The sequence below is a fragment of the Lissotriton helveticus genome, chromosome 6, assembly GCF_964261635.1.
Source record: "Lissotriton helveticus chromosome 6, aLisHel1.1, whole genome shotgun sequence".
Classification (NCBI taxonomy): domain Eukaryota; kingdom Metazoa; phylum Chordata; class Amphibia; order Caudata; family Salamandridae; genus Lissotriton; species Lissotriton helveticus.
The window spans coordinates 160465921-160482053 of NC_136067.1; the positions used below are offsets into that span (position 1 = coordinate 160465921).

Below are 16133 nucleotides of genomic sequence, written 5' to 3' on the forward strand. Positions count from 1 at the left end.
TCCGAGCGTGGTCGGTCGGGGTTGGTGGGTTCCCACGGGTGGAGGGCCGCCAGGTGTTGTTCTAGGCAGAGGTGCAGGGTCCGAGGATGAGGACCTCCGTCTTCTCCGAGTTGAGCTTCAGGCAGTTGTCCTTCATCCAGGCTGCCACATTCTTCATTCCTTCCAAGACGCCGAGTCTGGTGTCTTCAGGATTCTTCGTGAGTGAGAGGATGAGCTGGGTGTCGTCGGCGTAGGATATGATGCTGAGCCCATGCTGTCTGACGATGGCGGCGAGGGGGGCCATGTAGATGTTGAAGAGCGTCGGGCTGAGCGATGATCCTTGGGGTACTCCGCAGTTGATGTAGGTGGGTTCGGAGAGGAAGGGGGGGGGTGGAGGGGAGGGGGAGAGTCTGATCCTTTGGGTTCTGCCGGAGAGGAAGGATTGGATCCAGTCTAGGGCGGTTACTTGTATCCCTGCGTCTTGGAGTCTGGCTGTGAGAGTGCGATGTGGGACAGTGTCGAAGGCTGCGGTGAGGTCTTGAGGGATGAGGGCCGTGGTGTGTCTCTGGTCGAGTAGCATGCGGATGTCGTCTGTGGCGGCGAGGAGGGCGGTCTCGGTGCTGTGGTTGCTGCGGAAGCCCGACTGGGAGGTGTCTAGGATGGAGTTCTATTCGATGAAGGCGGTCAGCTGGGCGTTCACGAGTCTCTCGGTGACTTTGGCTGCGAAGGGGAGGAGAGAAATGGGTCAGTAGTTTTTCAGGTCAGTTGGGTCAGCCGTCGGTTTCTTGAGGAGGGGTTTCACCTCCGCCCGTTTCCAGTCGTCAGGGCAGGTTCCGCATCTGAGGGAGGTGTTGATTGTTCGTTCTAGTTTGGGAGTGGAAGATGTGGGGTGGGCAGGGGTCCGTTGGGGCTCCTGAGTAAGTTTTCTTCATGGTCGTGGTGATGAGCGACGGTAGCGGGATCCCAGGACGTGATGGTTAGCTTATCAGCGGTAGGTGTGGGGACGTCGTCCGTTGCTAGTTCGCTGAAGTTGTCGTAGAGGGCCTTGATCTTCAGATGGAAGTAGGAGCTGAGCTTGTCGCAGAGTTCCTGGGAGGGTGTGATGTCCGTGGCCTCGCAGGTGGGCTTTGCGAGTTGCTGGATGACGTTGGACAGTTCCTTGGCGTTAGTCGCGTTGGTCTGGACTATGTTTCTTGTGAAGGTCCATTTCTGAGTGCTTGTAAGATAATGTGTGAACAAACTCCTCCCCCACCCACCTCCCACCACCCTGAAAATAGAAGGGATCTGTTATGGAATAAACTGGGGACATCTGCCAACCGGGCACGTAAACCCCAACTGAGTCCACTCCAACAAACCAATCTCCCCCTCCCCCCAAGAAATCAATCAACCTCAATAAAGACACAGAAGTAGAGAGCAAGAAAGAAAGAGAAATAGTCGTAAGGGAGGGCAATCGCTGTGACGCAGATCTCCACCAGTTGACGGCCTGAAGTGAATGGCACATAAGCCCCTGGCTGGCTCTCCAAGAAAATGCAAGTCAAGGTTGTGTGGGAGTGGCTCCCGGAGGTCTGCCACCCACGGACGTCAGAGTTTTTCAGTGTGGACTGAAGTCTGCCGACAAGCAGCCCGCGGAACGGTGATGCCTCAGATTGCTTCTGGTCGGTATCTGGGACAGTTTCTGTTCCTTACAACCCTCGAAGCAACCTATAGGGCCGGATCCCTGGGGTGAGGATCGCCAGAAGGCAGGTCTCTACTCCAACCATGACCAGACGGCTTCTGGCATGTCAAAGAAAAGTGTGGTTTTGTTTAAAATCACTTTGAGGCGGGTGGGAAAAGCAACATATATTGGATTTGCATGGCTCTCTTTTTGTTTTACCTCCAGAAAGGAACGTCTCTGTTGCAGCATATTCCAGGTGTAATTAGGGAACAACATAACCCGCACCGAGTTGCATTGTAAGGTGTCCATTGTCCGGGAAGCCTTAAGGATTGTGCCTCTGTATGTGAAGTTGAAAAACCTAGTTATGATGGGGCGCAGAAGGGCTTCCGAGATAGTGACCAATGGGCTTGCTCGATTGCAAAACAAATGGACGCATCTCCTCTGGGGACCAAGTCTATATCCAATCTGCAACTAAATGGGCGGCAGAGGTGGCCTCTAAGCCCTCGTGTATCCCCACAATCCAGAGGTTATTATGACAGGAGCACCCCTCTGCATATAACTGGTCTCCCCCCAGTCCTCTTCGAGCAACCTATGGGGTCTCTCTAGGACAGGCTACTAGCGAGCAGTGATCACTCTGTGCTTACAGTCTAACAAATCATAGCTCTGGTATTCTCTGGCAGTGGGTAACTGGTGAGCAACCGTATCACCTCAGTAGACATCCTCGCCAGGCAGGCTTTGGTAGTGCACATTAGCAATGCCCCTGAGTGCATCCGTCAACAAGGCGGGCCAAAGGTCCTCGGGCCCTTCCTTCTGCAGGTCCAGGTTGCCCTTTAGGTTCCACTCAGGGATACCAGAGCTCCGTCTGCCAAGTACTCCCCACGTCCACTCCTCCCCTCAACCCATCCCCAAGCCAGTCAGCCAGTCACTGGGCTCTCACCAGGCCTCGGAGTGCAGCGTACTCAACGGCGAGGCCCAGCAGGCAAGACTTTCCTCTCTCCCTTTTCCTGCCCGCTGCGGCCCTCGCAGTCTAGGCCCACAGTAGCCATCCCCTACATGGCTTCTTAGTCGAGCATCCCGGTTCAGTTGTTCGTCGCGGGGGGCTCTCCACTGCCCCATTCTCCCCACTCTTGTTGAGGGCCCAATCTGTGTGGCCGTCCACCTGCCTGCGCAGTGGGGCCTGCTCCCACTTAATCAGTCTCCAAGCTTGTCCGGTGCTCAAAACATCCAACTCTATGTCAGGGGACTGTTTTTTGCTCCGTGGGCCTTCAGTGGCAGTTCCCAGCGGATGCCACCTGTGGAGACCCATGAGCTTCGGATAGGCTGTCGGATTAAGGCAGAGAGGCAGCAGAGCTCAGCAATGAGTGCCCGCCATGTTCGGTGTCTCTGCCACGCCACTCAAAATAAACACATTTTGATTGACTGTTTGGCCGCATTATATGTAAAGGTTAAGTCCTGGTTCTGCATGGTAGGACTCTTCATTGGAAGTCATAAATGCTACAATAATTCCCTGCTGTATGTGCAGTTCCTGGAACATCTTTTTATATAGTTTTGTTTCATGGAAACAGCATCAGAGAATGTCTTATGTCCATACATCTATGGGATGGACCCAAACAGAGTCAGAATGTTCCAATAACAGTTTATATTCATATTTCTGTTTTGCATGTTTTGCAGCGTTTATAGGAAGATAAAAAAGCACCAATTTCTATGCCGAACACAAAGGTAAAATGTAGGCACAGAGGAGAAAAAAAGATCCTGTCCCTTTGAGAACCTCGTAGGTAACCTTTCCCACAATGTACTGTACTTGCAGATGCCTTTCTAACCCAGTTTTATTTTTCCGGCTTGTGAGAGAAGGATCTCAGGACACCTCTTAGGCTTTTTGCCCTAAAAGGCATATTTTCCAGTCAGGAAAACAATTTTATTGGATTCACTCTACGTTTATCATCTGCTGTTGAAAGATTCCCTTGGATTTTGAATGGAGTTTTAGTCAAATTGCCTTCTATCTTTTCAAAGTGCCCTTCATCTGGAAGTAAAAAGGCTGTAACTCACATCCACAAAATGTGCATAGTGTGTTTACCCTGTCGCGGAGTGCGACATCTGCCGGAACAAGTCAGAAAGAACTTTAAAAGACAGCGAAGGCATGAGATTAAGAGGCATGTTGGAAGACATGAGGGCTGAGGAAGAGAGAGAGGAGAAGACTCGAAATATCAACATCTCAACCTGTTTCACTTTCTGTAAATAATAAAGAGCCATGGATCCGCCAATGAAGGGGGGGAATTATTCCAGCGTTTCTATCAATGATCATCCTATGATGCAGAACGTAGGTTCTTTTATTTCATTTACTCTTGCAGTACTTATTGTATGTTTTATAAATGTGTACTTGTGTCACTCTGTATGAATTGGTAATAATATAACACAACCCTAGCTACAAAGCAAGAGAGTGCTGTATATTACGTGATGGGTTAGGAGACAGTCTATTGCGTACATAAATACATTTTACACACATTACACTAACATTGTTTTTAGGCAAACGTGGAATTAAGTGCTGTGTCCAGAATGACACAATGTTGAGTCAAGCGCAAAGGCCGGTATTTGAACTTGGTTACAAGGTTGGCAGCTCTAGCCACTAGGTCAAGTCTTCTCTAGCAATTTGTTTGAGGGAGTATTATAATTTACAAGCCACATGGAGGAGTTCTGCTTTGGTAATTGTCTCTCTCAAGGCGTACACAAGATATAATTAGTTTCTGGGGGAGGGTAGAACTCCAGTTAAACCACAGCCATTAGTTTGTTAAATACCCTGATCACATCTGCCATCCTCTGCCACCAAGCATTTCCTATCTGCTTCAGAACATGCACCATGTCTGTCAATAAATCCAAGCATGTCCTGTCATTTGCATGGCACCAGACCGCGTATGGCACATTTCAGTAACCCTAACCACTTGCTGTTTCCTATCAACCAACATAGAATATCGACTGCTACCACAACCACCTTCTTTCCCACCTGGCTTCTGGGTGCATCTAATTGGATGCATCACATTCAATTCAATGAAGTGAGCCACATAGGAGTACACAAAAGGTAAGTGTAGATTTTAACATGATTCAGGGAAAGGCACAGAGTATTCTTCCAGCAATAAAACATGGCCTGTTCCTTCAAGGAACTGTTATTATTTAACAGCTTAAAAGGTACTACTAAGATATTTTTCTGTGTTGAATAATGGATAATGTGGACCAACGATGAAGAACAATGACCTTAGCCTTCCAGAATGAAAGAAGTTATCTGCAATTAACTAAAATAAAGGTAGTACCTTTGGCTTCCCAAATCTGATATATGTATATGCAAATATGAACTGGAATTATGAAAGTGGAGTATATACATCAAGGACCATCGACTAAACATTTTTCCTCAGTGGTACTATAATTTTATTCTCTCTAAATTATTTCACGATCACAAAGTGTCAGAGAATAGGTTCATATCATAGTAAAAAATCTGGGAGAAGTCTTCATGAACAATCCACAGTAAGAATACTACTTTCGAAAGAACGCTACTTACCACAATCTCAGGCATACTTCCAACTTCAGGAATTAAAGTTTTTTCTTCTACTTTTTGCTCCAATATTTCGGTATATTTGTTAGTTTCTGCTTCTTGCCGTCCAGTCTGTTCATTTTGTGAAGAAATGTCCATCGCCACTGTATCACAAACTGAATCATTCCCCAAATCACCTAAAAGTTCTGGAGTCTTTTCAGAAAACTCTGTGGCTACGTTACAATGATTGGTTTCATCTGAACCGCTGTTCTCTCCTGTGGCTTCTTCAACGCTCTCAACTGCAAGATCTGCATCTTCAGCTTCTTTATGCTTTCCAGGACTGGCATCTGTTTTCTGGATTTCGATTTTGGGTTTGCTGCTTTGTGAATCTTCTTCAAAATCACCATTATGCTCCTGGGATGTTGGCGAAACACTGGAGTGAGATGCACATGCCTTATTTTTCGGTGAACTGCTCCCCTCCGATGTGTCTCTTTCATTTCTCTCTGCAGGACTTCCCTTGGATTCCTCACTTGCTCCTGACACACTAGTAGAGTCATCACCATCACTTTCATCGCCACCAGAACTACTAGAATCCTCAACACCTTCTATTCCCGTCCTGTTGGAGAGAAAAACAAGCTTAAGCGACAGTGCTGAAAAATTACACACCACAATATGTTCCAGTAGGTAAGCTGACGAAGAGAAATTAATAAAAGTTGTGTGTATCAATGTTGGCTGAAGCTCATCAGAATGAGAACACAAGGGAAGACAGACATGAAACTTTTTGATAACCAGCCGGTAGGCACAGCTTCTAAAAGCCAGTGTTCAAGCACACCACCACCAGAGGAAAACTAAGAGCTGCATATATTGTGCTTGTGAATACATTCTTTATAATTCATTGTGGTCATGCAGACGTTTTGGTACCAGAGGCCAAATTCTTTCTTACCTGCAATCAACCAAACGAACGATAGTTCATTTGGTTTCCCAAAGTGTTGTATATGCAAATATGAAATGGAATTGTGAAAGGGGAGTACACATTAAGGACCAGGGGTAATAAATAGACTGATCATTTTTTACTCAGCGGCACTGCATTTGAATTCTCTCCAAAGTATTTCCCCAATCACAAAGTGTCAGATAATTGGTTCATATTGTAGTAAACTAAAGATCTGAGGAAAGTGATCATAAACAATCCACAATAAGAGTACTACTTCCAAAAGAACTACTGATCAAACTCTCAAGCATACTTCCAACTTCAGGAATTAATGGTTTTTCTTGGACTCTTTCCTCCAATATTTTGGCATATATTGTTTCTGCTTCTTGCTTTCCGGACTGTTCATTCTGGGGTGAAACGTTCAAAGATTGAGTGGGAACTTCCATCACCACTGTATCACAAACTGAATCATTCCCAAAAATCACCTAAATGTTCTAGCCTTTTCAGAAACCTGTGTGGCTACATTTCCATAATTGAGTTTGTGACCCACTATTCTCTCCCGTGGCGTCTAATTCTCTCAACTACAAGGCCTGAATAATCAGCTGCTTTATTCCTTCCAGGATGTGCATCTGTTTTCAGCCATTGTATTTTGGCCCGATTCTTTGCCTCCATACTCCCAGCCCCCCCGCCCCCCGCATTTGCAAACTACAATGCAAACATTTAGAAAATTGAAAGTGCTGGAGGGTCTGGCATACCCCATAAGGATTAAACCACGAGAGAAAGGAGAACCTCCATATTTTGATTGCGTACTTTCCAGAAGCAGCAGAGCTGTAAACAGTTATTATGGTAGACCAAGCCTTAAGTCTTTCAGGTCATGCAGTTTTTACAAGCTTAAGTTAGACTTCAAAACAATAGCAGCTCATTCGCCCCGAAAACAGAAATCCTCTGCATAAAATACCAGAGCCCTTCCTTTCACCCATGTGTGTCTCTACAGAAGAACTGTGAAAGTAATCCCAATAACGAAACAGTTTGGTGAACACCCAAAACTTGGAAAATGCATTGCACACAAGCCAATGACCATAAGAACAAGCATTTGCAATGCAATAGGTCTCGCAGTTATTAGAGTTTGAGCTATTGGCTTTGTAAATGGCAATGCCTTTTATTTACGTGTTGGTTTTTAAAACATAAATAAAAGGCATAGTCATTTACAATGGCAATAGCTTAAACTCTCGCAAATGCGAGACCTATTGCATTGCAAATGGTTGTTGGAGTAGGTAAAGAGTATGTAAAAGAATGCTTTGGTAATCATGAATCCTTTTGTGGATCGGTCCCAGTGCAATTGAAATTGCATTTATATAGCGCTTACTACCCCTGACGAGGTGTCGAAGCACTTTTCGGCGAGTAGCACATTAGTGTTGAATTTGTATAGGGAAATATGAAATTAATTTGAACACCGGACATGCAAGTCTGTTATTTGAGTTGAAAAGGATTGTGGAGGGATAGAAGGGAGGGGTTGCATTGATATAGCGCTTGGTAACCCTGATGAGGCATCAAAAGTGCTTTTGGAGTATGAAATGCTGCTCATTTCCTGTTTGTTTAGTACTGCATGGTTGCCTGGCAGTGCAGTTCAGCAGGGGTGTGTCTGCCTGCCTCCGATGTTCTAGTGGCATTCTTTTCTTACTTCTCTCTGCTCAAAGCACCCACCCCACATGTGGCTTCTGAAGACACACCTGCATCCAGCTGGCCCAAGCGCCCCACGATCTTGTTTTTAATCCTATATGAAGCGCGTTTAGTTCATGGTGCTCGCCATGAATTCCTTAAATAAGAGAAGAGGCAGGGGTGGGGGAGGGCACGAGACAGCGTCGGATTGGTAACGCGGGCATTCGGGCAATGCCCGAGGGGCCGGTGTCCGAGTGCTGCTGTGGGCTGCCTTTTTTCACATTCTGGGCGGCTATTTGGGCGCTGTCTCTATGGTTCGAATACAGCCAGCGGCCCAGTGGGAGTCTGAGTAGCCTTTCTAGAGGCGGATGGGCGCTCATTACCTCCGTTTAGCAGAGGTGTCACTCCCTTTGTCTTGCTGGCCGGCCCATTAATGTGTGCACATACTGAGCGGGGGCAGGGGGCCGGAGTAGAAGTGGCCTCACTTGTTTCACCAGCATAAGCTAACGCGTGCATTTTTTTTTACCCCCCACCCCATCTAATTTTTTTTATAAGATTACACCAACGCAGTGATTTGAGGAGTGATTATGCAAACGTGGGCCGATTTATTTTTTTGACGTGCCCAGGCCGATTTTCATTCCCAATCCAACCCTGGCGCGAGATAGCGGAAGAGCACACCCTTCGGCCCCATGTTTGGTCTGCGCCGCTAGCCTCCTGCGCACATTCTCTGCCGGGATCCCTACGTGGTCTCTGGAGAGCAGGGTATCTGTTTAGATTCGAGCTCTAAATGTAGTTTTGATTGCCTGTTGTCCCCTCCCTCCCACATCCTCCCGCTGGTGTGCTGTTTGTTCGGTCACTCCCTGGCCTCTGTTGTTGCTCTCAGCTGGGACTGGACTGTCCCACTGCGGTCTCTTGTGCGAGGGGGGCTGTGCACAGGAGGGGAAGGGGCTGTGGGTGGGAGGTCAAGGAGGGGTGCAAGGACTGCTCTGGCTCCTGGAGGACGACCCTCACCTGCTGCCAAGCTGGAGGTAAAGTGCATTTTCCTCTTAAAAATGTATGATATCAGCCCTTAACCTAAAGCATGCGTTCTGGTGTCACAGAGCAGATCTGCAATACTTGTGTTTAATTCGTCAACACAAACTCACTGTCTTTGAGAATAGTTTGCATCTCAAACTTACTCAAGTTATCAGCATCCGAAGGATGAAAGGCTGAGCCAGCACTACTGAGATTTACACAGAACCTGAGCTAATTGCAAGTTACTTTTGAGTGAGGAAAGCGTCTATAGTGCCTACCACAAACAGATTTGACTCTATGCGCTGAAGTGCATTAGCGGACGCGTAGAAGGGTGTGGGCTGCTGCGGGTAGGGTGACCACACGGCCCCATCGCCCCACTTTTCATTTCCTGGGCTTTGCTTTTACATTTCATTGTTATCAGAGGTGCTGGAACCAAGACTATAGCTCCCAGGATGCACTGATGTGTAAAAGAAATTGGCATTCTATATTGGGTGTGAGGGCAAGGAAGGCACTTTACTGGTCACGGACGAAGACCTTCACCTTGGCTGCAGGGATTCAGACTGTTTCTAAGCGCTACTGGTTTAGACATCAGGGGCTTGGTTGGCAGTTGTGTTTATGTAGCCTGAGCACAGAAGCAGGGGGTACTCAAGCCTATTTACAAGAGCTCATGGGGTGGCGACAGTAGTGCTGTTAAAAGAGAAATGCGAACATTTTACAGCACCGCAGCGACCAGGGGGTGAGAGATGAAGGGGTTGCTTGATTTCTCTTCTGAATGTCATGTTAAAGGGATAATACTTTTGGGCACAGAAACACAAGCATTGAAGAAAGCTGCTAAACAAGACGTGAGCGTGCACTGCCGAAACCGAAACCTGTCGTGGGGCGGGTCTTCCGTCTTCTGCGAGAAGCCCACGCCCACGGAGTGGCTGACCCAGAGGAGCAGTGGTGACGCGGGGCTCCCATGCCCGAGGGAGAGCCCCGCGAAGGCTGCAGAAGTCCGGTGTGGCGCCGATGCAGTGAGTGGGGCTTAGTTGTACTGGGGGTGGCGGCGGTGGCAGGGGGTGTGGTGTGGTGTGTGTGTCTGTATGTGTGCGCTCGTGTGTGTGTGTGTGTGTGTGTGAGCGTGTATGTGCGCTTGTGTGTGTGTGTGAGCGTGTATGTGCGCTCGTGTGTGTGCGTGCGTCTCTCTGTGTGTGCGCTTGTGTGTGTGCATGTGTCTCTCTGTGTGTGCGCTCATGTGTGTGCGTGCGTGTGTCTCTCTGTGTGTGCGCTCGTGTGTGTGCGTGCGTGTGCGAAACGAAAGCAGGGGGGGTGTGGCTGTGTGTGTATGCGAGAAGTGCATGAGGCTTTCAAGGGAGACAGGAGATGGTGAACGCGCGCGTGACCTGATCCGATTCCGGCATGCTGCGCGTGCCCATCTCCTGTCTCCTTGAAAGCAGACTCGCCGACTATAGGTCTCGCTTCGACATCGCTTCGCGATGCGTCGCAGGTGCGAGACCTAAAAATGCTAGCAGTAAAAATGGCAGTTTATGATACATCACCTCTTCTAGCAAAATTAACAAATATATAACCATAACATTGTGGGTAGAATTTCAAATCTAAGTATTACACTGCAAAATACCAGTTATCCAATGGAAAGTCTTTATTTTGCTAATATCTTTGGTGTCGTTTGACCGAATTCGCACAAGACATTTAAAAAGAAGTTTAAACGTTTTACGTCTGGCATTGCAAGTTTTGCACTGATCTGTCCCAAGAGAGGGAAAGGTAGAAGGAGAGTAAAGGTTACGCCAGGCAGGTCACTGTTGGTCTGTCTAGAGTCTGTATCTGCAGCTTCTGAAGTGCAATGAATTTTGGGTTAGATACGATCCTGCTTTTGAAATTAATTTTCCACTCTCTTTTTGTATGTATATGGAGATGCTGTGTTAAGGCCCTTGTTTGGAGTTTGGCGTGTGGGATACTGCACCTATGCATAATGTATCCATATTCAGTATTTTTCGTGCCATGCCCCCAACTAGTTATTTTTATATGACCAGGTCACCAGAACACTCAGTCAGTCGCGGTCAATATTATTCCTGTAATTCCCAATGCTTTTAATCATAGTTTTCCCTGGTTCTCCAGTGTCAAAATGTTGAATTGATACGCAGCAGCAACAGAGCAGTCAAAATACGTCTTAGTCTGACGGTGGAAAAAAACTGAGTTGGAGTCTGTCCTGGTGCAATATAAGTTTATGGGGCAGTACTACGAGTCACCCTAAACAAACTCCTCCACTGAAAAAAAGCAACGTGTAACTAAATGGCAGGAACGTGCACATCATGTGATCTACAGCTACACATGCTGAAAACCTACATCTAACTGTATATACATTTATATATACACACAAAGTGACAAACCTTTATAGGGAAATACACCAAACTTACTTTAATTAATTAATAAATATATATTACATATTTGCAGAGTGTACTATATTTATTACGTTTGTTGGGTTTGTATCCCTTGGTCGGCCAGAGTAATACTACAGGGAGTATACAGAAAATTAGAGACCCCAAACCAGGTCGCACCAATAAAGAGCGGGATAACATATCCTGTGGGGTCGAACAAGAAAGTAGAAAGCGCAACAGCTGAAAGAATTTTTTTCAATACAACTCAGCGAAAATACTATTGAGTCACCCATAAGCTGCAGAGGTGCAACCCTGGATGAAAAGTACACAACCGGGCAGAACTGGCTGTGGTACACCCAGGAATTAACAAAGGCCTCAACCCTGGAGGCAATTTTATCCAGCCAATGAATATACTAAGAGAGAGGAGTCCAACCACTGGAAGAACTGTCAAGCAACCAGTGAAAACTATATAGTCACTGTGCAGGGTCCACCCAGAGTGCCAGAAACCCAACCCCTGGGTGCAACAGCCCAACCTCTATATGTACTAGTAGGCCACCAGAGAATATACCATAACAAGTTAACCAGACGTGACGGTGCATGCAGTAAATCCACAGATACAGGGATTATGGGATCTACAGAGGAATGGTAGAGTTGCATCCCACTTGGTGAGTAAGACTTGGAAATCTGAAGAGGGATTAATGGAATGTAGAGGCAAAAGGGTATGGGTTCTGCCCTAAGCATTACCTGGTCTTAAAAACAACAAAAAATCTAAGGTAGAAGTCCAGGTGACATGAGAAGGCAATTCTTCTCTTGTCACCTGGTCACCCAAGCTCCATTCCGATGGAGCAGAGGTGAAATGAGATCAGGATAGGAGGAGAAGCCAGAGGGCTTCACTGGGTGGGAGGATCAATTACTGCTCAAAGGAGAAGCAGCTAATGGGAGAGCTCAAGAACACAACCAGAAACAACGGAGTTGTGTTACCAGCTTTCACAATATTAGTGAACATTTAAATAGTGCAGTTCTTGAGTCTGTATTTCAGTAAACCTGGGTACAAGGCAGAGGGCTAAGTCACCTTTCTTATCCTAGGACTGGTTATACTTAGTGTGCAGCCATTATTATGCACAAGTAGCAGGCCCGGACTGCCACTTATGGAGCAGCCAAGTTACTAGAATATAATGAAGGGTAAACAACCCTTAAGCTTCTGGGAGATTAACTAATCAACCAGAAATAAAGGATCCAGCTAGTTGTAATCTACGAGATCAAGGATTTACAAATCGTGGGCTTGTGTAAACAGTTAAGTACCTTACCGGGTATTAAGGTTCCAATACGGGTGATCCGGTATTGAAGGTTAGTCCTGCAACTATTCCAGGAAGGCACATAAAGTAACGAGAAATGAGCAGTGCGTAATTTGTAAGAGAATGAGCGCTGGCTCCCAAAGCTCTGCTCGGAAGTCTGCGGTCGATGCACATAAATTTGAATCCACTACCAGACCATCCCTGCCCCCGTATCTCGCTCTTGCAGCTTCTTGATTGCGTTCATCAGATGAATTGTTTTCTATATAATTAGTTGCAATTTCTTTATTTATATAACACTTATGTGGTCACTCATACTATATGTTATATAAATAAAGAAATTACAACTAATTACATACAAAACAATTTATCTGATGAAAGCAATCACAAAGAAAATGGGTGCAGTTGTCGACATTTCGTCTAAGTAGTGAAGAGATCTGTTAGACCATCTTCAGGATGGTCTTTTCATATGTAGATTGACCCTGGAAAGACTAAGCAGGTGATTATCTGTAATAAATCGGAGGGCTGTAAGATGTAGTCTAGTCCGTTGAGTGGGTTTCAAAGAGAAAAATATAACAATTGGGGGCAGTCGTGCCTTCAACAGTCCACCTTTCAGGCAATGCTTGTTTCAATCAATTCCAATGTGGCCAGTCACTTCATTACTTATTCGAAAACAGGTATAGATCCAGCCGATAAACCGCTGCTCGTGCACATAAGTGTCAATGAGATAAGAACTGCTACATGCGCCATGAGGGTCCGTTGGGCGCAGCATTTCGGCGTAATCTCTCGGTGTCCGGGCCTATGTTACAGCGCTGCGTGTGGTGATGTATGTTTGGGAGGGGCTAGACAATCGCCAGCGTGGAACAGCCAAGCACGTGGCATACGGTGGGCAGAGTACGGTAGTCGTGTAGGTGGCGGTCGGTGCATTGTATGGGACTCGTAGGGACTGGTACTGGGGGGGGGGAGGCGGGGGCAGCATACAAGTCTTTACGTGATCCCCTGTTCCACACATTTCTGCTGAAAGGAGTGTAGGATGTCATCCCACTGCTGTGCGATAGGAAATTTTCTGAGTCCCGCCGTTTACTCTCGTCTCAGGACAGAGCTCTCTGCCCGTGCCCAATTCGTCAGCGACAGGCTCCAGTGACGGACGTGTGGGGGTGTAGCAGCCTTCCACCGCTTGGTAAGCAGTCTCTTGGCCGTGATGAGTCCGAGATCCCAGTACCTGGCCTGGACTTTGTTTACGCTTGTACAATCCCAGTACACAGGCTTCCCATGTTTTCGGCACTCGTTCCTTGGTGCAATGTTGGAGCATCATGGTCACCCCATCCCAATACTGTTGGAGGGCAGGACAGAGCCAGAGCATGTGGAGGAGGTCCGCACCCAGTAGGGAGCAGCGTCCGCAGGCAGTGTCTGTGACTGAAAAATACTTTTTTATCTTATCCGGAGTGAGATATGCGCGATGTAATATGTGAAGCTGTATGATTTTGAAACAAGGGTTGCGGGGATGTTCACTGGGCCTGCCAGGATCATAGCCCACTCTTTGTCCGTCCAGTCCCTCCCCCTGTCTGTCGCCCACTTCTCCCTCAGCTGCGCAGTTGTGGGATGTGTGTGTAGGAGGAGTGCTTGTGCTATCCAATGAATTATGTGTGTGCCGTTGCTCATGACATGAAGGTATTGTATGAAGTGATGTGTTGGCGGTTCACCAGACATGTCTCCCCAAGCGGCAGTCAGCGTGTGAATGAGGGATGCGTGTAATAGGAACTGCCCAGCCGGGAGGGATGCGTCTCTTACGAGATCCGCGAAGGGTAGGAAAGCGCCATCAGAGTATAGGTCACCCAGTGTTTCCACGCCCGTGGTGGTCCAGCTACCCAACTTTACAGCCGTTAGGGTCCCCACTGTTGTCGGGGTGCCCAGTAGTGGTATCGGTGCGTATGGTACTGTCGCCCGGGTCAGGCGCAAGCAACGGAGAAAGCATCTGCGCGCCACCGCGAGCAGTAGTTGTGGCGGTCGGGGAGTCCGTGTCAGTGGATGAAACAACGCGTGGACCTGCAACAGGGACCAGATAGCGGTGTCCGTGGCCGTGTCTCCTAGGTTCTTACCACCTAGCCAGCCTGACACCCACTGCATTTGCGCCGCTAGATAGTATAACTCCATGTTGGGAACAGCTAGGCCGCCCTCTGCAGTGGGCATGTAGAGTTTTGTCAATGCAACTCGTGGCCGGCCCTTATTCCAAATCAGGTCACGCATCAGGACCTCGAGGTCTCGGAACACCTGGGCAGGGACATAAGTTGGTATATTCGCAAAGTAGTACAGTAGCCTCGGTAGGACTATCATCTTTGCAAGGGCTATGCGGCTAGGAACATTCAGTGGCAGCGTCTTCCAGAACCCAGCCTGCGCTCGGGTAGATGCGATCGCTCTCATTAGGTTTCCTTCCAAGATATCTGTAGGGTCTTGATAGATATTTATCCCGAGGTACCTGAACGTGGTGGGGTACCACTGCAATCGCTCACCCCCGATGCGTATGTCGCACTCGGGAACGTTCGGGTTGAAGGAGTAGGCCCCCGATTTGGCCCAGTTTACCCGCAACCCCGACATTTCCTCGAAAGTGCCGAAGATGGCAGTTAGGGACGCCGGGACATTGCTCAGGTCATTGACGTACAAAAGAAGGTCATCAGCATACAATGACACTACATGAAGTCCATCTGCCATCGGTATACCCCAATCCATTCCCTGTGACCGAAGTTTCGCAGCTAGGGGTTCCACTGCTAAGGAGAACAACAGGGGCGATAGGGGGCAACCTTGCCTGGTGCCTCTCCGCACATAAACAGGGTCGGAGAGCAACGTTCCAGTACGGACTCGGACCGTGGGTCTGCGGTATAAGAGTCCAACTATAGTCTGATAGTCGTCCCCCAGCTCGAATTTGTCCATGACCGCTCGCAGGTAGGGCCATTCCACCGAGTCGAACGCCTTCTCCAGGTCTAGTACTAGGCACCCGGCTCGTGGCCACTGTCTCGTGGCGTATTCTTGCAAGCGGAACAGGCGGCGGATGTTGTGGGACGTGTGTCTTGTCGGTACGAACCCATTCTGGTCGTGATGTACCAGCGCGGGAACCATAGGGGCTAATCTGCGTGCAAGTGCGGAGGCGAGGATTCTGTAGTCTGTGTTGAGGAGTGCTAGAGGGCGGTAGGAACCCATCTGTGTGCCATCCCTGCCAGGTTTGAGTAGCGATACGAGTGTTGCCTCATTAAGTGTTGGGGGCAAGGTGAAGTAATCTATAGCCGTGGAATACATCTTTACCAGGTGTGGGATTAGGATGTCCGAGGCGGCCTTATAGAATTCGGCTGGCAAGCCATCCGGTCCCGGAGACTTGCCATTCGATAGGTTAAAGATGGTATCACGAAGTTCCTCGGAGTCCAGTGGTGCTCCGAGGTCATTCTGCTGTGCCGCCGTCAGGGCAGGTAGTTGTATGTCAGAGAGATACTCAGTGATGGCAGCCAGTGGGACGCGTAATCGGGAGTGGTACAGTCCCGAGTAGTGACCCGTGAATGCCTCGTGTATTTGGCGTTGGGAGTAGAGTAATCCACCGTCTCTTGCCTGTATGGTCGATATGGGGGCCGAGCGATCCTCCCGCGCGATCAGCCAGGCCAACAGTTTGCCAGGTCTATCACCCTGTCTGTGGACCCGGGCGGAGTGCGCTGCGAAGTTGACGCTT

General features: G+C 48.1%; 1 protein-coding gene across 1 annotated transcript in view; it reads right to left on the minus strand.

The window, feature by feature from the left end:
* The window catches only part of SDE2 (spliceosome associated SDE2), a 309663-nt gene that overhangs the window by 36216 nt on the left and 257314 nt on the right, over positions 1 to 16133 (minus strand). The window contains exon 6 of the mRNA XM_078647545.1: positions 5181 to 5769. Within this exon, the coding sequence (XP_078503671.1) occupies positions 5181 to 5769 (589 nt within the window). The remainder of the gene's footprint in view (positions 1 to 5180; positions 5770 to 16133) is intronic.